This window comes from Eleutherodactylus coqui, chromosome 7 (genome assembly GCF_035609145.1).
Source record: "Eleutherodactylus coqui strain aEleCoq1 chromosome 7, aEleCoq1.hap1, whole genome shotgun sequence".
Taxonomy (NCBI): Eukaryota; Metazoa; Chordata; class Amphibia; order Anura; family Eleutherodactylidae; genus Eleutherodactylus; species Eleutherodactylus coqui.
The window spans coordinates 133668058-133691405 of record NC_089843.1 but is presented as its reverse complement, the minus strand read 5'-3'; the positions used below and the strand labels follow the sequence as shown (position 1 = coordinate 133691405).

Below are 23348 nucleotides of genomic sequence, written 5' to 3'. Positions count from 1 at the left end.
GGACCTAGCTGTCAGCAGCTGTCAGAACAACCAGAATCAGCAGGTTGTCTGCTTTCAGATTTATTCCCAGCTTCAGGCCGGCTGCACACGGGCGGATTTGCATTGCGGAATCCATAGCGGACGTCCGCCTCCAGATTCCACAGCAAATACCAGCAAATACCGCCCATAGCATGCAATGGACAAGCGAATTTTTCCTGCACACGAATGGAAACCAATTGTAATTTTCCGCTCACTGAGGAAAAATTGCGCATGCTCTATTTTAAGGTGGATTCTCTGCGGACGGCTTCCTTTGCAGTCAATGGAAGTCGCCCGACCCGCGGCCCTTCCACAATCATCATTGCAGAAAGCCCGCGGGATCTGCGTCATCAGCTAGCAACAGTGCAGCAAAATCTGTAGTGCGCATGTGCGCCGTCCGGACCATCCGCAGTACAGATGAAGAAGATTCCGGACAGGTACGTAGGGATCATCGGCTGGGCACAGGGTTGGATACCGCTGTGGGATCCTGCATGTGGAATCCGATCTGTTCGTGTGCAGCCGGCCTTAATGTGGCCCGTTATCTGTACAGTTCCATTGCACTATCTTCCTGTGTTTTAGGCTTCCTACATATGGATGAGTGGGATATTGTGCCATGATACCTGGCCTGATATCACGCTCGCCAATGTGTGATTTACCCGTGGATGCGGGGCGTTTCCCTTTAAAAACACCTCCCATGACTTCAGGTAAAGTAGCAATGAATGGGGTTCATAGTCGTGCGAGATTTGTGCGCCTCGCAAAACACACAAATCTCGCAATTTTCTCGGCTGTGTAAAAGTGGCCTGAGGGCGCCTTCACACTTGCGATCGCGATATCACTGCGTTTTTTTAACGCAAATGTCAGCAGGACTTTCTAATGTTAAAAATCGCTTCAAAATTGCAAAGCACCAAATCGCAATCTTTGTGCAGTGTTTTGGACATTAGAAAGTCCTGCTGACATTCACATTAAAAGAATGCAGCGATATCGCGATCGCCAGTGTGAAGGCGCCCTCACACAGCTAAACTGTCATGGAAGTCTTTGCCCCCCCCTTATAAAACTACATAAAAAGTTAAACTACACTTAATTGTAACATTAAAAGATACAACCCTACAAAAAATAATTCCCATACAGAAATGGGGCAGAAAAATAGAACAACTTCTAGCTGACAACGTGGGGGCAGAACAAAGAAGTATCTGCCTGTCTGCCCTCATAGAGCCCCGCACTACTGCTATCAGGTATTAGTGAGTGGGCGGGTTGTTGATGATCTAGCTCCGCCCAGTGGCCGCGCTGTTACCCTATCAGCTGGCACTACGTTCTGTGAGGTAGATGACAGCAGCCAATCACATTCTTGTTGAGCCGCTGCCTAGGGTGTGCTGTGTCTGACAGCAGTGAGGAAGCGCTGGTCTCCCGCGCTGTAACCCTACTTCCAGGGAGGAGGCCATATTTGTGTAGTCAGCTTCTCTCAGGTTGACGGCGTCGGCTTCACATATATGGCTCCTGTCATCGGGACATAAACACAACCCGCTTCTTCTTAGGGTCGGCGTCAGTGTCCAGTGACGTCAGTGCGTACGGCCGGTCCAGCCTGGTGTCGCAGAGGAGGGTCCTGGGCGGTGGAGTGCGGTGTGTACAGGACTGACCCTGACGAGGCTCCGTAGCCGGGTAGGTGAGGCAATTCTCCCCGGTGGTGTGTGCTGGTACCTCAGTGTTAGGTCAGGGAGGGCTGGCTGTTACAGTTCATTGTGCCCCATAGTGGTCGGTAATTGGCTGTCAGGGCGGCACAGCTGACCATCAGCACTGCCGCTTCTGACACTCACATTGTGGGCATTAACCCCTTCAGGACATCCGCCCCCCTCGTTATTTCTCCGTTGCTGTCGGAGGGCTTATTGTTTTCACAGGACAACTTGTATTTTTCAATGGTACTGTATAATGTACTGAAAAAATGGTTAAAAAAAGGGGAAAAACTCATAATTCGTCCATCCTTGGGTGCGTCTTGTCTCTACGGCGTACACGCTGCAACAACAATGACCTGATGGCCTTATTTTATGTACGATCACTACCAAACGTTACATCTTTTTTATTTTTTTTTTTGTTCTACTACTTAAAAAAAAATACATTCTATGAAAAAAATGACAATTCTATTCTGCGCCGTCCTCTGACCGCCATAACGTTTTATTTCTCTGTTGTGCGGGGCGTGTTTTTTGCGGGACGTCCTGTAGTTTCCGTTGATACCATTCTGGACTGCATACGGCTTTTTATTGCATTTTTTTTTTCTTGGAGACGGGGTGACCAAAAAGGCGCAGTTCAGGCGGTTTTGTTTTTTATTTTCAGACGACGTTCACCTTGTGCAGTAAATAACGCGTTACTTTAATAGATCGGACTTTTATGGACGCAGCGACACCAAATGTGTCTTGGGCTTTTTCATTTCAATTGTTTTTGTTTTGTTTTGTTTTTGGTTTTTTGGTTTTTTTTTTTTTATTCTTTTTTCTTTAATAAAACTTTTTTTTTTTTTTTTTTAATTGATTTTTACAGTAAATATTTTTTAGTCCCCTTAGGGGACATGAACCTACGATGGTTGGATCACTCCTGCAGTGTAATATCACCTGACAGCTCTGGGGGCTCTCAGAAGGCCATGGCGACCTTCTCAGAACCCCCAAGCTCCAATCAGGGCATTTATTTTTAATCTACTTTTCCTTCCTCCGGCGACGCTCACAGCGGAATCGATACGGAAAATCCCCCCAAAATTCCTTGGTGAGGATTCTGGTGCGGATCTGCAGCAGACGTCACCCCTTCCATTAAGGGCTAATGCCCACAGCCAGATTTCTGCCACGTTTTACCCAGTGGTAATCTGTGGCGTTGCCCCGCAGCTATTATGTTATATTGAACCTAATGGCTCAATGCTCACGCTGCGGAATTCTATCACGGAAAAGAAACCGCGGCATGCTCTATTTGCGGCGGGAATACAAGCGGCCGCCTTCCATTAGAGTCAATGGAAGCCGGCCGTCACGCTATACTTCTGCTGTAGAATAGTGGAAGTATCGCGTGAATACGGGTCCATCCCACCAATGGCCGTGTCATGTGACACTGCCGGCGCATCATGTGCTGTACTGCGCCGGTGCGGGATATGGACAGCGGATCAGGGAGGTGAGTATGGGGTCTTCAGGGGGGCGCCATAACAGACTCCGCTCCAGTATTCCGTGGGCGGAATCCGTCACAGCCGTGGGCATGAGGCCTAGGAGGGTGAAACGGGGTGAGGATCCGTGTCAGAATCTGCACCAGTGATGTGGCTTTGGATGCAGGTCCACAACAAAATGTGCTACGTGTGAACCTTGTCCCCAACACCGTACCGCAGCCATGGAGGTAATCCTCATACTGACCCACAGCGCCCCGAGAGGCTGTATGAGCCGGGGGCTTCATGAGACGCCCTTGTAATACTGTCTGCTACAATTGTATCCAGTGTAAGCAATCCCTGCGAATGAGCAGCACCAATCTCGCTGAGGGTTTGTTGCAGTGTGTTGTGACATTCAGTTATGTTTTCTAGATCTCGGTGATAGATTGGATGAGCAATGGAATCAACGTCAGTATGAATTCAGCCTTCTCAGCTAGCAGTGCTTGACATCACAGATCCAATGCCTGCTGGCTCATCTGCCCCCATGACAACACTTCCTGTTTCTGCTCTGATTTTTCCAGCATTGTTAGGAGGATACTCTGCTGATCCAAGTCATCATACCCTCCATATCCATATCCTCACCCCTAAACTATTGGCACAGGGCCAGATCTGCAGCTTGTGCCTGAGGGACTCGGGCACCACTCATGTCAGAGCCGTCCGATATCCATAGCGCACATTCAGGGCGTAACGCGTCCTATTTCTTGTCTGTGGAACGGACGGGATGAGACATACCGGGAGATTTTTATATATATATTTTTTAATGCAACCCATGGATCTGTGTGAAGCCATGCGTGTGTATGTGCTGTAACAGGGTCATGGGCTGCCCATGTAACTACATGGCATGCGGGCATCTAGTCTCCCACTGTTCTGATGATACCAATGCAGGATTTCACATGTATCTATGGTGAAGCCCGTTGAGGTGGTATTCAGGACCCTCTAGTACAGCTTGATCCGGGAGAGGCCTCCTATCGTTGGCACTATATATGCATCGGCGTGCGCAGGAGCTGTGTACAGCGGACGGCAATGTGCAGCTACTGGAGAAATGGGAATAAATAATTCACAGAGATGCTCTTCTCCTTGATGGTGACATCAGCCGGACCGGAGGAGATCTCTAATGGACTCATTACTGCTCGGCCTTCTGGACTGTCAGCGGGTGTCCCAGCAACGTCCGGGGATGATGAAAGCCGTCCTAAGGAGACAGAGTAATGTCCCCACCGTTCTGTATCCACATGCCGATTACTCGGGGACCGGCCTAAAACCATAGCTCTCCTTCCATCATTATGCTGCGTGTAGACAGAATAATTGTCATTTAGGAAATTGTGTAAAAAGCGAAACTGAACGAGCGTTCGGCGAAATCGCAGCTAATGACGGAACGAGAATTCTGCGCTTCTAGTTTGTCGTTCAGTTTCCGCCGGCGTAAAAGCCAGCATGGGTTCGTGCAGTTTAACGCTGATCGGTAAACGTGTCTCATAGGGATGTGAAACTCTGAACAATTAGTGAACGAGGACTACGCAATTCTTCTGACCTCATTCGCTCTGGCAAACGAGTATTGTTTGGTTCTCTTCCCATGTAAACAACGCTTTAGATGGCAGGATGTGTTCTACACACAGGCCCTACCTAACTAACGGGACGTACCGTCTATTTCAGAAGAAGCGTTCCATCAGTAGCGAAGAACCGCTTTAGTTCTGCCGTTTTTCAGCCAGCAGTAAGGATGGAGAGGAAATTGGTGGCTTCTTCTCAAGTGGATGCACAGTGGCTCATTCAGCCGCTATATGGTTGCCTCTAAACATGGCCATACGCATTAGGTGAATGTCAGTCGACCTCGTTGATTCCTGCAGGCGAGGCCATTGGATTACAGTGTCCGTGCTTCCTTGTTCTTATGGGAGATAAGCCACTAGAGGTGTCCCATAGCTGCTTATCTCCTGGGCTTTGTTAGGTGTGAAAGCGGATGGGTGGAGGATATTTAAAGTGTGTTCCCATCAGAACTTTATGGCATAGCCACAGGTGTGTGATAGGTATGGGACCGGGTCACTTACATCAAGAACGGTCATCCCGTTGCCACCAGGCGAGCTCCGGTAACAGCTCACAAGTCAGACTGTATATGTCGCTGTGTTTTGGCCACAGTACTGCTCACATCAGCAGCGGACCACCGCACGTCCGTCTGTGCTGGGATGGGCCCCATTTCTGGCTATGCTTGCTAATATATATATTTTCTTTTTTTTTACAGATTTTAGTTCATTGCGGTTACATCCTCCACAAGACTTACCTTCAACAATGATGAATTCCGACATGGATGGTATGTATGTTGTGGGATTTTAGTTTTTTTTTTTTGTTTTTTTAAATCAAGTTTTTTATTATAGGTGTCAGCAGAGCATAAAAAACAAGAAAGTGTGAGTAGTATTAAAAAAAATAGTGACTTGGGTGACAAAGTAAATCTAAGGCGTAGGGAGGAATATTGACTTATGTATGTGTATGTATGTATATATATATATATATATATATATATATATATATATACACACACTATAGCCACACATCTCATTTTTTTAACCCCTTAGGCCTCATGTCCACGGGGAAAAGAAGAATTAAAATCCGCAGCGGATTTTAACTCTTCTCCTGCCCGCGGATCCGCACCCCATAGGGATGCATTGACCACCCGCGGGTAGATAAATACCCGTGGATGGTCAATAAAAGTGAATGAAAAAAGTCATGGAGCATGAAAAAAAATGGACATGCTCCATTTAGGTGCGGGTCTCCCGCGGGACGGCTCCCGCAGGCTTCTATTGAAGCCTATGGAAGCCGTCCGTGTCCGCGGGGGACCCGCGCCTGAATTACACTCACCTGCTCCGGGCGATGCAGATTTTCCTTCCTTCGCGGCCTGATATTCCTTCTTCGCGGCCGGATGTTCTTTCTTTGGCCGGGCGGATGTGCCCAGCGCATGCACGCAGCCGGCGTGCCGGGGACACATCCGCCGGGCCGAAGAAAGATCCGCAACGGAGAGAAGATCAAGCTGCGAAGAAGGGAAGATCTGGAGCGTGCGGAGAGGTGAGTAATTGTCATTTTCAGCCCTCATGTTTGCGGGGCAGGAGGGACCAGCTACGGATTCTCCATGGAGAATCCGTAGCGGGCCTGATTTTCCCCGTGGACATGAGACCTTAAGGACACACACACCCCCCTCCCTTTTTTTTTTTTTCATTTTCGTTTTTAAGTCCCTACTTTAAAAAAAAACATAACTTTTATCAATCAACGTCGCTGTCTCTGGGCTTATTTTTTGCAGACATGGATCAAAAATAATGCAATTTTCCTCCCTTTTGTCCATTAGAGGGACACTAGAGAAAAATGTATTGCTTAAATGGTTTTTCTTTCCCATAGTGTGTGTGATGTATTACACACTATGCTGAAGAGGAGCGTGAGGGTGCAGGACACATGACGGCGTTGGCGTGGAGCGGTCACAGCGCAGATCGCTCATTTATAGAAACTGTTGATGGCATTTATTTCTAATGCAGATACTCGCCCGTTGACTTGCAGTTCTCCCGCTTTCTATAACATTGGTAATATGTCCAACAACAATCACCAGTTATGTAGGATGGAAAGCCGTAAATCACCTGTGTGCCGGAGAATGACTTAATACTAATGAAAGCTGTTGCCTTTTTTTCTTTAGCTCTTGACATTGAAAATCAGGTAGAACTGGAAGAAAAGACACGGCTTATTAACCAGGTTTTGGAGCTTCAGCATACGTTAGAAGGTAAAATGTTGTATTTTCATGGCACTTTCAGGGTTAAGGGGTCAGTAAGCCGGACTCCAGCTCAGACTCCTCCATAAATGGCTCATGTGTAACAACAAATGTGCTCTAGTAAACTAGTAACATGAGTCTTATTATAGGGTGGTCCAAAGGTATTGGAGACACCTGAATAATGGCAAGCGGTGGTTGGGAGCACCATCTTGCTTGTGGCATGTTGTTAGGGGGAAGGGGACATATTTTAGGAGCAGTGTCCAACACGGTGGCCGTTTTGAAAGCCACCATCTTGGAACAAAGTTGATATTTTCAAGAGGGAGCGGGTGCATGTGACGTGTGTCCGCGATCGAGGAATCCAAATCTGTGCTTAAATGTCATGTGACTTTATTCCTGCCAACGTTATACGCAAATTTTCCCATGACGTGGAACACCATGACGATCCACTACAGAATATGCTCTATGTGCAACTCTTTGTGTCCAGTCAAGGTGATCCTCTTCTCCCATTCATGAGAGCAAATCCTCAGCAGAAATGCTGGCACGGACGTCCAGCATCTGCCGGTACATGTGCGCCACACTCTGGGTTTTCACTGCTTAACCCTGGACTTGGCATCACCCCACAGGTAGAAGTCCAAGGGGGTGAGATCTGGTGAGGCCACTGCATCGGGCCACGACACCCAATCCACTTCTCCTCCAGAAACTGCTAATCCAAAACCTCTGATTGGGGGGCACCATCCTGCTGCAAGGACCCCGGGACCCTGCCATCTTATTGCACAGTCAAAGGAACATCTTGTCACATAACAATTGTAGATACTTGTTAGCAGTAAGGTTACCGTTGATGAAGAATAGGCCCACTATCTTCGTACCCCACACCATGACTTTCTGTGCACCACCCATCTCTGAGGGATCTGTCACTGCGGGTTTGTCTCGGGCCAGTCGCGATGGGTTTTGTTTGTTCACCTCCCCATTCATCGATGAACAGTACAGTCTGTGAAATGTGGGTCCTCTTGCTTTTGTTGTGACATTGAGATGATACAGCATCCGCATCTTGTATGGGTGCCATCTGTGTGCAGCCAGTGTCCGACTGACGGTGGTTCGACTCGCCCCCCCTCCATTGACAGACCCCAGATGTTACAATATGGGCTCCTGCAGAAGGACGCCGGGGCGGCCATTCTTGTTGCTTCGCCTGTGGCAGTTTTGTTGTGTCCATTTTTTGACCGGTCCAAAACAAGGCCTGTTAGGTAAAATTTAGCAAGCAGTTTGCCAACTGTGCCATGGCGGATGGGTGGTCTGTTAGAGTGCTGACTGTTGAAATCTGCTGCAGTGACTCGGGTAGTGCGCTCCCTGGATATCCGCACAATCTGTCCTCGGCACGAGTGTTTTAATCTCGCAGCTATATCTGTAACAAAGAAGCAACTTCACACGGGTGAGAAAATCCTGCCAGATTTGTGCATTGCGGACGCACAAATCTGAACCCCGTTCTTCTAAGGGGTCATACACATGAGCGATGTTTTCCTGCATGGCACCACGATGTGGGAAAGACATCGCAGCATGTTCTATCTTTCTGTGTGCTCTCGCATCGCAGTACCCATTTTTTTCAACGGGGCCAGTAGCAGCAGCATTGCACTGCGTGCTAGGTGCGCACGATGTGGTGTGAGGTCTCCTATTGAAAACAATGGGAGAAACTCCGCGATCCTCAGTCTCGCCCGATCCCTATATCCCCGAAGTGATGTGAGGCTGCTTTGTCATTAAAACGCCATGGGGAGTTCATCAGATACTCCGGATAAGCGCTGCGGAATATGTTGGTGCTATATAAATAAAGATTATTATTATACTTCATGTCACATACATCCCTTCCATTTGAAAATAACAACTTGGTTCCCAGATGGCGGTTTTCAAAGTGGCCACCATGTTGGACACCGCTCTTCTCAGATTTGCCCCCTTTTCCTTAGCAACATGCCACATTCAGGATGGCGTTCCCAATCTTCATTTTCTATTTATTCAGGTGTCTCCATTCCGTTGAACCACCCTGTATTATATGTTAATATTTGGATATTTAATATTTGTATTTTTATGCTGGAATTCCATATAAATGTTCTGACTCCACAACTCTGGGCTCTTTTACATCATTACTTCGTATACGTGTATGTAGCCTGTGTGTCTAGAATATAAGACCACCCATTAATGATTTCTTATCTGTCAGTCTCTTGCTTTTGTGATTATCCTGGAGCCGCTGGATCATGCCGGCCTAAATGGACCACATTGACTATAATGGGGTCTCTCTGGCTCTTGGCATTGCAGACGCCATTTCACCAGACAAAGTCATGCAGAATGCTGTTCTATTTTGTCTGGGATTTCCGCTGCACCAGATCCTCCGCATGGGACCTCCGGCACAGATGGGACTTGGCCCTAATTCTGTTTTCATAGTATTGTGTTGTCAGGTAGTTGTCAGTTGTTTCATGTCATCCACATTCAGCGCCTCCATCCCGGTTACAACTCTAATGTACATTGTTGGCAACTTTTTTTCCATGAGTTGTCGTTCCAAACCAAAGGTGCCCCTTCTAGGCTGTTTATAGGTAGGTTCATGTTTGAAGTGACCGCAGTTTTTGCCATGGATCCACATGCAGATTTAGCGCGGTCGGGGAGCACAATTTGTGTACAGGTTTCTGCGCAGATACCATCAACACATGACATCTGTATGGGGTTCAAACCTCCAAATCCCTGTTTTTCACACAAAGGTTATGTCACTAGGAGAGACCACTTTTGAATGAGAATTGCCAACTTTATGGCATAACCACACCTACTAGTAGAACAGGCACAAGCTCATTCCAACTCCCATGGGCTTGAGCAGAGAGAGCCCCAAACCTGTGGCCACATCTCTCGTTCTTCTCTGTCTGAATGTGGAGGCTGCCCCCTGACTTACGTGGCTAAATGGAGGTCCGTTACACAAGGCCAAATGTTTCCTATAAAGCACTTAGTAGATGCTCTTAACCATCCCGGACCTCCAGCGCCGCATCTCCCCTTCTTGCTGCTGTGTCTGTTTACATCCTGCAGTCAGTCAATATATCGGCCATCGTAGACCAATCACAGCGCACCGCTGACTTCAGTTGTCTGACCTGGTGACAGATTAGCTGCTTGCAGCCACCACTAGAGGGAGCAATTTAGGAACTTACTGAAAATAATCAGCATAAAAGTTGTACCTAGTTGTATTAGATGAGGGAATTGCACTCCAATTACTGTAGTCTGTTAAAGAGGCCGATTCCAAATCTGCAATTTTTATCATTCTGCCCACTTTCAGTGTACCACATGCTGATGGCTGCTTCTTAGTTAAATTGCATGAGCCTAGGAGTACTGGGTGCGTTAACACACAGCGCATGAACTGACTTAGAACAGGGAAATGCAAGTAAGGAGAAAGATATAAAAATTACAGATTCAGAACTGCCACTTTGTAAGCTTTTCACGGATTTCTCTAGGTAGGTTTTGGAGGTGACAGATTTCCCTTAAAGGGATTCTGTCTCCAGGTTCATTCTGTCTGAACCACCGGTAGCATGACCACGGGCCCGGTATGCACAGTGCCCCATGTATGTCTTATTTTACAATGCTATGGTGTTTCAGAATAGCCACACTTTGAAGTTTGACTCTGAGTCACTGAGGCGGCCCGCAACGGCCTCTCCCTGCCCACAGAATGTAGACGGGCAGCTCTCTCTATACACGAGGGGGATAGAGCTGTCACTCTGCATGCTGTCGATGCGGCCCACCTCCGTGACTCAGAGTCAAACTTCAAAGTGTGGCTATTCCGAAACCCCATAGCATTGCAGAATAAAGCATGCACGGGGCCATGTGCGCAGCGGTCATGTGGTCATGCTACCTGCGGTTCAGACAGCATGAACCTGGTGACAGGATTATTAAGCGGGTGTAACTTTTATGCATGGACTACTTTTCACCAAAGAGACACCATACATCTTATTTTGTGCATTTGTTGAATTGTCTTCAGGAACACTTATTATAGCTTAGGTCTGAAGTACTGTCAGTAGACGCTCTGGTATTGTATAATGGGGACAGACGGCATTATTTCATGATCCCAATATTCTCTTTCTGAACAGATCTCTCCGCTCGGGTTGATGCTGTAAAAGAGGAAAACCTGAAGCTCAAGTCAGAAAACCAAGTTCTTGGCCAGTACATCGAGAACCTCATGTCCGCCTCCAGTGTGTTCCAGACCACAGACACCAAGAGCAAGAGGAAGTAACAGCAGGCGGCCGTGTTCTCCTGGTCTTCACTGGTTTTGTTTGTACCTGAATAGTGAATGTGGGTCCATTTGGCACAAAATGTGCCGTCACTCAGCTAGTTGTAACCCTTCTGTACACACGGCACGGATAACACGACGACGGTCATTCTGTATTAACATTACCATGTAAATGATGATAGCACACGCAGGAGAACTACTATCCCTTGCTCTAAAATAGTAATTACCCTAAGTATATATATCGCAGGAAATGGTATACCAATGCTGTGGTATGTTTTTAATGCAATGAAGCATTTTAAAGCCCCTGTATGTATAGCACCTGCATCATCTCTAGCGGAGTAGGGCTATACTGTACTTTGCATGATCTCCTGTATTACCTGATATCCTGGAGACTGCCGTAAGCATTGGTCAGTGCTTACAAAATACATATTAAGTTGTCCTCTTGGCCTTCATGTTTTCCTTTTGCCCTTCTAGTGAATGGGGAGATAATGGAGAAGCCCCCATTAGCCACAGCAACCCCTTTGGGAGAACCCAGCACGGATTTGCATTAACATCACTTTCAAGTGGTTTCCTCACCTGCTGATTGAGGGTCCCAGTTTGGATGCAGCTGTCCCTTTAAGGGATGCAGATTGTATAACCAGTATATACTATAGTAGATGACATAGTGATAGCTGGATGTTCATACCCCTTGCCTTGTATGACATGCAGCAAACTATAATATATACACCTTACCTAGTTTTATGTTGCTTTTGCAGCATGTTTTAGGTGTTTCTTCTTCTTTTGCTCCCTATGTCATTGTGGTGTTATAAAGGGCTCTCCCTGAGCTCCCTCTATGGAGTGGGGTCTCCACATGCAGGAAAGTACTGTTACTTTGGTGAAGGCAAGAGGTAATTTGGATTATTCCCCTCAATGCTTTTTCTTTATAACCACCCTAATCAGAATTGTGAGGGCTGCACTCATTTGGTGTTGGCGATCCTGTTGTTGGTAGAGGGCATAAGCTGGCGGATGGCTTCATGCTCGGCAACAGCTCTACAGATCATTTAGACTGGGTTCACACTGGGTGGAATTGCGCGGAATTTCCATGTGAGCTTTCTGTATGGAAATTCCGCCTGCAATCTTAAACCTCAGACTAAGCAGCAAAGAGGACGACATTTACAAAAATCTCATCCACACGCTGCGGACAGTCTGCTGCAGCCAAGCCACGCTGAAACTACGTTGCCGCGCAGAATTCAAAGTCGCGGCATGTCAGTTGTAATACCGTTTCGCTGCGGGCTCTCTTCTCTCTACGGGGAGCCGCTTTCAAAACCTGCGCCAAATGTCTCGGGACTTCAGCTGCGGAAATCTTGCGGAATTTCCGTGCTGTTCTGCTGCAGACATTCCGCCCCATGTGAACCCAGCCTTATAGTGGAGCCTCTTACTGTCTCACAGCATATTTAAGCCTATTGCTACTTGGTAGCTGTCCATCTCATTGTGTCATATGTGAATAATGCCTTGTAAGGTCAGAACAGTATTCTCCCCGAGATCTGCTCAGCACCCCTTATTTATTAAAAGATGTGTTTTTTGTTTTTTTTATTTTATTTTGGGTTTGTCCGCTCTGTAAATGTTTACTAGGTAACAAGTTTGGTGTTGTAGAACTCATGTCTAGGAGCGTGGGCTAAGGGAACACCCATTAAAGCAGGTATTTGTATGTTTGCCAGATCCGTTCTGGCGTTTCCCATGTAATGGATTGCAGTGCATGTACCTGACTCTAGAAACATGTGAATGCCCCCTCGATCACCAGGGCTGCAGTGCCAATCACAGCTAATTGTGTCCACATAGAGCGTAGTATCTGTAATGTGTCTCGGTGAGATTTAACACTGTCATTTGGGAATCTTAAGTTTACAGCCTTAGTTATTCTAATTTATTCTGGAAGAAAATGGTTTCTGAAATAAAGTACTTGTTTTTTATGCCATTTTATTTTTAATGTTTCTTTTTATTCCCATCATCCCATTCGGCAATGGACTGAGAAGCCAATCTTGTTCATAGCTTCACCTTCCAAGAAGTAAATGTTTATACGGAGATCTTTCCTGCTTTCATCCATATCCCGCTCACTCCCATTGCTTGCTATGGACAGGGGGTGTGAGCTTAGCTCCACCCCCATCCCACCCACTCCCATTGCTGGCTATGGACAGGGGGCTGGAGCTTAGCTCCACCTCCATCCCGCCCACTCCCATTGCAAACCGCTCGGAGGGGAGGAGAGAAGCAGAGAGCCGGGAGGGGGGGACTGCTTAGATAGGAGCGTATATGGGCCGGCCATGAAAATGCCAGCCGATATACGCTCGTGTAAATAAGCCCTTAGACTGTATTATTAAATAGGCCCCCTGTCTAAAACTGCGTATTGATCGAAGTTTTGTGGGTGACTTTATTTACAGACAGCATTAGCAGAATCTAGTTTTATACTTTGGATGAACAACTGCGATCGAAGAGGCGCGGGGGGGGGTGAGGTGTCTTGTGACTATGGAGAGAGTTGTAGGGATGCATGCTGGGATTTGTACTTTACCTCAATTCCTTTCTGGAGCGGATGTCAATTCTGCATGAATTATGGCTTGTACTGTGGATTTTCTATGTGGAGATACTACATGGGAATATACCTTTAGGGGAAATTCACACACAGTAATACATTTTTGCAATAAATCTGTCATATTCGCATGCATGGGGCTTGTAGCCATTCTTATACTTAACCCTAAAATCATCCGAGCACGGATATAATATATGGAGCTAACCAGAGGTGTAACTAGAAGCTCCTGGGCCCAAATGCAAACCTGTAACAGGGCCCCCCACTATAATGCTTTATTCATAGTACTATATGGGGAGGAAAGGACTTATGGGCCCCCTAAGGCTCCTGGGCCCGGTTGCAACCACATCCCCTGCATCCTCTATAGTTACGCCCCTGGAGCTAACTTTCAGTTGCAGAAGTTTCTGCATCCAATCTATTGCCTTGAATTCACCCATAAGCTATGTTCACATATCGCTTATTGTAGAGTTCAAAATTAGTGAATGGGGCTGTAACAAACCCCATCAACTGAAGCGTAAAATATCCACCATAGGCTTTAGACATGAGTTTTTGGATCCACAGCATGCCATACCTGTTGTGTAAATGCCAGGATGAGATCTTAACAAATCTCATCCGTGTGCTGCAGAAAGTGACATACGGTGCGGGTTTTAAATCTGCAGCATGTCCATGTAAGCTGTGACTCTCACCCTTTACAATGCATAGGGGGAAATCCAAGGAAAATCCACAGCAGAATATTGGAGTATGAAGGTACCCATAGCGAGCTCATCGCCTGAGCAGCCATGCCACTATTCATGTGTGAAAAGGATTTCCTACTAAAAATATTTATTGCCTATGCTCTGGCTGGGCAATAACTGTCTGTTTGCTGGAACCCCGATGAGAACGAGCGCCCCTGACTCCCCCTTCATTAACTTCTAAAGGACTGACTGATGGCACAGCTCTGTGCTTGACTGTCTTCATAGAACTGAATGCTACAGTTGTCATGCATGCACACGACCGCGCAATTCACACAGGGAAGTGCCATGCTTGCAATGGCTGGCAGACCCCCAGCGATCAGACACTTATCACCTATCCCGTGGATAAGTGAAAATGTGTTTAGTGGAAAATCCCCTTTCAACTGCAGTATTTGTGTGTGCAGGCTGAGATCACGTTGTTGTTGCCTGGGATCAGTCTGACACATTTAGGGGCCGTTGTACTGAAGTTTTGATCCAAGATCATCAAGAGATGATCTAAAGGTGCATTTACACTGAAAGTTGATCCCTCAAAAATTGCTCAAACGGCAGTCTGAGTGACAATTTAAAGCGATTATCTTTGCATAACTCTTAAGTAGCTAATTCGCTACTTATAGTTAAATGCAGGCAGAGCAGTATCAGATACTGCTGATAACTCAAAACAAAGCAGCTGTTTTGTATATGCAAACAGCTACTTTGTTCTCACAGTTATCAGCAGTGTCCCACTGAGCTGATAGTTCTGTGAAACAGCAGGAGCACTGACAGCTGCTTTGTTCTCAAAGCTTTCAGATGGTATCCCGCTGAGAAGTCCCCAGCAGGATACCAGCTGAAAGAATGCTATTAACATGCTAGAAATCACAGATGAATGAATAGTGCACAATGGCCGCGCGTTTAGACACAACAATATCGCTCAAAAGATGACTTTTGAGCGAATATAGCTGTCTAAATGGGTCTGAAGATCATTTTTAAAAAAACCTTGCACCAATACTGTTCAGCCCGTGATTTGGGTATAAATCTAGGATTAATTTGATCCAATTTTTATGTATCAAACTAATGCAACTTAAGGCCCATTTACACCAGCCGATGTAATCGGCGATGGTTTTAGCGATAATTGTTGCGTGTTAATGTGCGCCCATCGTCCGCTTTTTGGGCACTGTTAGCTGATCGTTAAATTCAGTCTAACCTAAAAATCATCCTTCACTTTTATCAGAAGTTCTCCACGGGGAGTGCTGATAGCATTGTTTTCCCCGTGGAAAACAAAGGATCTGAGCACAGATAATAGCCCTGCGGCTATTAACTGCATTCAGGGAAGGCTTCATTTGCACACCTTATTGGTATTTAAGTAGCTGAGTAGCAACTTAATAGTTTATGCAAAATGATCGCTCAAAGCTGTCACTCAAACTGTCGTTTTGAGCGATCTTTGAGCGATCATCGGCCCGTGTAAACCAACCTTTAGTTTAGGAGCTGGGTGTTTACCAAGATGGCAGATTAGGCTTTTGCTGAGTGTTGAAATTACACCCATGTTTGGTACTGGCAGTGGCCATGTTTTTACAGTCTCTGGATTCTGCTAAGATCACCTGACTACACTTCCCAATCTGTGTGATTGCAGATCAAGTGAACTTAGTTTAGGGAAAAAGTGTTGCAAAACAGACTTGAACAGCTGATCGCAGTTTAACTTAACCTGGATCAACCGCATGGTTGGTGCAATCCATCCTTGGGGCGGCTTCACACAGACATACTTGTGTGTGTATTTATGCATGCAAAAAGCAGTGAATAGAACCCATTGATTTCCATAGGTTTGTTCACATGTGTGTATTTTCCGTGCACATTTTTGGGCCATGCCAAAAAAAACAAAAAAACAGCATGTTCTATCTTTCTGCACACCAAAGGTGCCCATAGAAGTCATCAATGTAGAGTGCAAAAATGCGCAGTCAACACACAAGATGTGTGAAATATTAATTCCCAGTCATTGTTACAAGGCTTGTATAAAGAGTCTAACTTTGGCTTGAAGGAATGCTGCCTTCCAATAGGTGGCGCTGTGGAGATATTATTCCATCTCCCTTATAAACACTGTAATTGCGCAGGAAAAAAACATATCTGGAACTAATTAGCCATTTCAATTGGTGCATTTGTTGGCCGTGTACAAGTGAACATGCCCTGCGGGCAGAATGAGTACAGTGCAATACACCGATATGTGTGCAACAAAAAAAGTTGTGCTAAGGCCGGAGATTCCGTCAGAGATCCAGCTTAAACTACAGGAAGAAAAAGCATTGCATGCAGCTCTTTTTCTTCCGTGCGAAAGCCGAGCAGAAAGCGGGCGGGACAACATTATAGTCAATGGAGTCTGTCCGGTGCTATTGCGTTCTCCCTACAGCCACAGCCTTTCTACCATGGGGCTCCCTGAATGGAGCAGGAAAGCGGAACCCCGAGCGCCCTAAGACCGCTGTGAACTAGGCAACAATTCCCTGTCTAAAAGTTGCAGTATTAGTTCCTTATACTGTGGGTGCGGGCAGACGAGCGCATAAACGGCGCGTTTTTGCGACCAAACGTATATACGTGACCATCTGAGGCAATGGTTTCGAATGTATTCGTTCACATGGGCGATTTTACGGCGCGTAAAAACGGCAATTCGAAAAAAAACGGAACATATGCGACCGAAATACGCGCCAACGCATATTCGATCGCCGAAAAGACCGTTTGCAAAGTAGGAACAAACGAAAATACGCTTTCTAGCTCTGGTTGTGATCGGTGAAAAACGATCGCTCAGGCGATTATACGTTGCGCTCGTGCGAACGTAAATACGCCTACGCTCGTCTGTCCGCACCCTGACTGATGGGATCGCCACTAGTATGTATTGCAGTGTAACAATCCCTCAATGAGGAAGAATTAGTGATTGCTAGAGAGGGTTACATTTATTTGCTCCAGCTTATCGCTTGTTTTCCTTTGTGCACTTACTTGTCTGGAGCTGATGAAACCAGAACACACCGAACCAATGCTCTTATTCATTTGAAATAAGAAAGTACAGCTCGTTATTTTAATAAATTGACAATTCTTCAACTATAAAAGTTTTGGGGTAAATGTACATGTTCAGATTTACATTACAGTATCATTAGCATCGACATGTCAGACAACTCTGAGAATAGAACACAGTACAGATTGACAGCTAGGACAGGCCTGTTATTAATTGCAAGCATACGGAGTTAATAATTTAGCTAGTTCACAGGAAGGGGGGGGGGGGGGGGGTAAACTCCTTGTACCCCCATACACTTTGCTTAGAGAGTAGAAACAGTACTGAGGTTGGCCCCAAAAATATATATGCATTAGTTCATAAAAGATCCAACTGTGCTTTATAGGCCGGTTGTCACCCACACCAAATAACAACTTCTTTAACATCCTGAGAAATGTTTCCCGGAGCGCTGATCAGTGGAATGACCTCTTCATTAAATCTGCGATCTGGTGTGAATAGGACCGTTTCACCCGCCCTTGGTGTTGTGGCCATGTTAGCAGCACCTGACAAGCTCTTATATCAGACGCCTTCAGTGCTAAGCATTACCTGTGCCGCAGATCTAATGGGGTGGTATAGAATGGGAAGGGTATGGAATAGCGCAGAGAGATTCATAAGCTCGAGACGGAATCCTGGTGCCCCCTCTTGGCCAATGTATATAACTGATTTGGAGTGAAACAATTAGCCATCATTTCTACAGGGAATTGAAATCAAGTCTAACAATGCAAATCTGCCCCAAAAGGTAAAATCTCTGACAAAAGAACATGGATGAGAAATGTTCAGGTTTCACAAAGTCTTGGACTAAGAGGTATGATATGGTTCCATGTCAGTGTGTCTTGTCTGCCACCAAGTCATCCAAGCCGACTCTAGAACAGTCCTAATAAACATCTTGTTAATCTTTCCGTACTCGTCTTTTACGGAGGGATTTCTTTAACTTATCGCCACATTCTGCACCTTCGTCCGCTTCTTTCATCTGTTGGGGAAAGTTGTGTCAATGCTTGCTCAAGTTTAGCATAGTCACAGTTGAAAAGCATTTGATTGTCGGCCTCCCTGCGCACAGTGTGGGTGTCTTGTACAGGCCAGGAGAGGGCACATATGGATGTAAGCGCCACTGCAAAGTTTACATGAGCGCTGGAAGCGGACTTTAAGAAGGTTAAGTAGTTAGAAAAGAAAATGCCAGATAACATTCCTGGAGAATAACCACTTTGTTATGCAGCGCCCCCCTGTGTTCTATGCTATGCATAACTCAACAATTCAATATCGCCTAGGATGTTCCTTTAATAAGGATTGCATTCATGGCTAATTAACTCTATAATATCGGTCATACGAGTTTAGATCTACAATAACTTGTTTACTGTATTGTCATTTGTGACATCTTACTTTCTCTACATCTACTCCATCTTTAAAGGGGGTTTGAACCAGTGAATGTTTCCCCCAATAGGCTCCAACCCCATAACAGTAACGAACTGCAATATACAGAAATAGCCTGTTCTATTTCATGTTGCCAGTCGTTTGGGTGGCATGAAGTTACTGCCAGATTCCCTTTACCATATGTAAGGCAAAGAAAAAATGTCTATTGGGAGATGGAAGCCATAGATCAATAGTCTGTGGAGTATTTTGTGGGGCTCTTACAGAGCAAATGGGGGGGGGGGGGGCTGTATCTGAAATGAGGGAACCGCAGCGCTCATGCGAGGGCCATGCCCCTTTGGCTGTCTTGGTTGCTTACCGGCTCCTCTCGGCAACTGAAAATGGACAGACAGAGGTCCATAGGCGTCTTCTGTAGACCTCTATGTGTCTGTCTGTCTTCAGCTGCTGAGGGGGAGACAGGCAGCGAAGACAGTCAGAGGGGTATATAGCTCACGTGAAAGCTGCAGTGCCCTCGTTTCTGCAGTTGTCAAAAGTTTTGATCAGTGGGGGTCCTGCTGCTGAGACATTTCGCAAATGTGTAATACGTGCAGTTACACCTTAAACTGACAATCATCAACAATATTTATAATCAGACGTCCCAATAAAATTAGCCGCATTTCTTGTCCCCAAACTCTGGACTAAATGTGTGGTGGCAGGCTCCATTTACCTCATCATCTGAAGACTGATTAGCTGTGGCTCCAGTATCTTCATCTTCTTGACTGAATTCCTCATCTTCATCCTCATTTTCCTCCTCATTTTCTGTGTCTTCATCCACATCGTCTATATACACAAAATACATTTTAGTCATAAAATACAGTAAATACAGTACTGTACAAAAGCTTTAGGGCAGGTGAGGGAAAATAAGCTGCAAGGTGAGAATTTTTTTCAAAAATATAAGACATCCGATTGGCTCTATGACGACATCCCCAAACATCCAGCCAATGTCAGTAACAACTATCTGCAGTGTAAAGCAGTCCTGGAAGTGATGATACGGCCACACAGAGTCCTGATCTAACATCATCATCCAGTCTGTGTGGGATTGCATGAAGAGTAAGCCGACATCCACAGAAGATCTGTGCTTAGTTCTCCAAGATGTTTGGAACAACCTCCGTGCCTTCAAAAACTGTGTGCAAGTGTTCCTAGAAGAATTGGTGCTGTTTTGAAGGTAAAAGGGGATTGGAGGTCACACCGAATACTGATTATTTAGATTTCTCTGTTGTTCGTTTATTTTGCAAGATAAAATAAATTACCGTATATACTCGAGTATCAGCCGACCCGAGTATAAGCCGAGTCAATAAGTTTTACCACAAAAAACTAGTAAAACTCGAGCATAAACCTAGCTATACTCGACTATATACTGGGTAAAGAAAAAAATGCAATACTCACCTCCCAGCCTGCATCTGTGTCCCCAACGTGATGGTCTCCCCGGTGGTGCAGCAAGCTGTTTGAGAGTTCTTCCTGCTGTCATCTCCCTGCTCAGCTTTGAATTCCCCCGCTGTCAGCGCTGTGTAAGTAAGCGCTGTAATTGGATCGAGCGCCAGCCAATCACAGCCATTCAGTAATGTCATCCACTGAATGGCTGTGAATGATTAAGCGCTGGCTGTGATTGGCTGGTGCTTTATCCAATCACAGCGCTTACTTACACAGTGCTGACGGCGGAGAAATTGAAAGCCAAGCAGAGAGATGACAGTGGGGAGAAGTCTGAAGCAGCTTGCCACACCGCCGTGGAGACCATCGCGCCGGGGACACAGATGCCGGCGGGAAGGTGAGTATTGCGGGGGGGTTTTTGTTGTTTTTTTTTTACCTCACTCGAGTATAAGCCGAGGGGGGCTTTTTCAGCATAAAAAATGTGCTGAAAAACTAGGCTTATACTCAAGTATATATGGTATTTACATTTCTATTTTTGAAAGTATTCTTACTTTGCGGTATTTTTTGCACAGTCCTGTACATCGTGATCAGTGATTTGCTTTGTTAAACAGCTTTATCAGAAGGCAGATGTGATCATGGACAAGAATATTAGAGTAACTTGGTGTAAAATTATATATATATATATATAGTAAATGACTGTAAAAATTGCCAACAAATGGCAATAGAGCTACAGAGGAACAGTCCTCAAGTTAGATTAACCCTTTCATCAGATCATGTGTGGTTTGACCCCAACACAACTCTCCGGCAGAAATCTAGAGTTGCAAAGAAAAAAAACTTAAATAGGATGCAGTGGAAAGAAAAAAAGGATAAGTCTGGCAGTAACCCTGCTGCCTGCCTGGTGTCTGCACTAGAGTCAGGATTGGCCAGTTCTGTTTTGTATTCCCTATATATAGAGCTGAATTTCTCTCCTGTCCCAAAAGCAGGATTGCCGACCAGATTTCTTCATTTTTTTCTGGACAACATTTAAAAAAAGAAGTTTTGTTCTTGATTTTTGGTTAAGGGCTCAATGGAAAACCATAAAGTGATATATGTCCACAGCTTAAGACACTAATAAGAAAACATTGTCAGCATTTACCCTAAACTGTTTAATGATCATGCAGCCAATCATTGGCCATAGTAGTGCCCTTCTAGATGCAGTGATTGGCTGCAGCGGTCACATGTCCAGGTCAGCAGCAACCAGGAAAGACAGAATGAATGTGAAGCAATTTTAGGTGGTGGGAAAACCCTTTTACATAAAAAAAAAAATCACACAGCAAATGTTTTTCTTTATACGGACAGTGGAAAAAGTCACCTATTTTAACCCTTTGCAATCCAATTTTGGATTCAGGGTTTCCTAGGGCGCTTTCTCTTTCTGCCATTTTACAATGGTGCCATCTGCTGGCTAGAGCCAGTACTGCAGTATGTGACATGCCGGAGAGGCCTCCGATATCAGAGCTGTACAGCCTTCAATCAGAATGTCTTCAGACGTCAGACAGTGTATTGGAAAGGGTTAATGGACTGTCTACAAATTTCTGGATGGTTGGCAACCCTGCCGAAGGTGATCATTGCCAGTTGAAAATTGGTAGACTAGCAGCTATTTATGCCCCAAGTACAAGAGCATAAGGCGTGGACCGAGCGTCCAGCAATGATTTTGCATTAGACAGATAGGATTATTGACAAAAACAGTTTTGCAGCGCCATTCTTCACTCCAGAACTAATCACTTTGTTTGGCACGTACTGCGTGTAGGGATGCGTAGCTGCATATTATCTGGATCACATCACTATACAGGGCTCACAAGACATGGAATACTTACTACTGAACAGAAATTCATTTTATGGCTGTTCTTTATGCACGGCCAAATGCCTGGACCTGAATCTGCACCAAATTTGCCACATTGGTAAATCAGGAGGTTCCAAAGGTTTTAGTCCCAGTTTGAACTCTTAGACCTGCCGTTCGACATATTCGCAAAAAATTGGATGATGAAACTCCCCAGCAGACTGAGGCGTGACTGCAGTCATCTGCTCGGTAACTGCTCAGACCCCGCTGTCCTCCTGCTGTGTGGTTATTATGACCAATGACAGCCTTGGAGACAGATCGCGCATGTGATCAGTGTTTTGATATATAGACTGATATCAAAAAAGACACACGGGCTCATCTCGCAGTTCTATTACTAAATGGGATCTGGCGCTATGTAAACCTAAGTAATGAGAACTAAACCTAAGACTAGAGATGAGTGAGCGTACTCGGATAAGCGGTACTCGCTCGAGTAATTGGCTTTATCCGAGTATCGCTGTGCTCGGGGCTAAAGATTCGGGTGCCGCTGCGGCTGACAGGTGAGTCGCAGCGGGGAGCAGGGGAGAGCGGGCGGGAGAGAAGGAGAGAAAGATCTTACCTCCGTTCCTCCCCGCTCTCCCCTGCAGCTCCCCGCTCCGTGCCGGCACCCGAATCTTTAGCCCCGAGTACAGCAATACTCGGATAAAGCACATTACTCGAGCGAGTAGTGCTTATCCGAGTACGCTCGCTCATCTCTACCTAAGACACATCGGGATAGATCTAGGATGGTTGGTATATCAGTTTTCATAAAAGTTGTAATTTTGGCACACACGCTGAGCCTTGCCCCTTTTTCAAAAAAAAAAAAGAGGCAGTCCTAGCTTTGAGGAACATGACCACACAGTGTAGCATTTAGGCCCTATTTGCACGGCCAATTTTCCCGTCCAAGTCTGTGCGCTGCGAGACCTAACACTCGCATTACAATGGAAGCCATTATTTTAAATGGATATATCTACACGTGCAATATTTCTCTCACGACCATGTTGTGATAAAGAGAACAAGCTGCGACTTTTCTATATCAGTCATTTTGCAGAAAACTCCGCCATTATTTCCTAGGGGTGAGTTTACATTCGTATCACAGCCACATGTACATGTGAGTCGTATCCGTGTGCGCTGTGATTTAAAATATTGTTCTTTGAAACAACATGCATGTTCACAAGTGTGAAAAAATCACATGTAACACGACGCAATGCGACCTTCTCACAAATCATGTCGTGCTCAGTGAAAATCCCGGGTTTAGGGCGCCCACCCACTGGCGTTTTT

The 23348-nt window shown here is 45.7% G+C and overlaps 2 protein-coding genes across 3 annotated transcripts in view; one reads left to right on the top strand and one right to left on the bottom strand.

Annotated features, from left to right (window-relative positions):
- Positions 1-1514: 1514 nt before the first annotated feature.
- Positions 1515-13105, top strand: SCOC (short coiled-coil protein). Of its 2 annotated transcripts, none has more exons than XM_066573726.1 (4): positions 1515-1671; positions 5406-5474; positions 6840-6923; positions 11015-13105. In XM_066573726.1, the coding sequence occupies exons 2-4, from the start codon at positions 5453-5455 to the stop codon at positions 11155-11157; spliced, it is 249 nt and encodes an 82-aa protein (XP_066429823.1). In that variant the 5' UTR covers positions 1515-1671; positions 5406-5452; the 3' UTR covers positions 11158-13105. The 2 variants fall into 2 exon arrangements, with proteins under 2 accessions (XP_066429823.1, XP_066429824.1); XM_066573727.1 differs by having other exon boundaries at positions 1574-1675.
- A 4236-nt stretch (positions 13106-17341) lies between these two features.
- Positions 17342-23348, bottom strand: part of CLGN (calmegin) — a 49662-nt gene continuing 43655 nt past the window's right edge. The window contains exons 14-15 of the mRNA XM_066573725.1: positions 19515-19627; positions 17342-18413 (exon numbers count right to left, since the gene is read on the bottom strand). Of these exons, the coding sequence (XP_066429822.1) occupies positions 18333-18413; positions 19515-19627 (194 nt within the window). The 3' untranslated portion in view covers positions 17342-18332. The remainder of the gene's footprint in view (positions 18414-19514; positions 19628-23348) is intronic.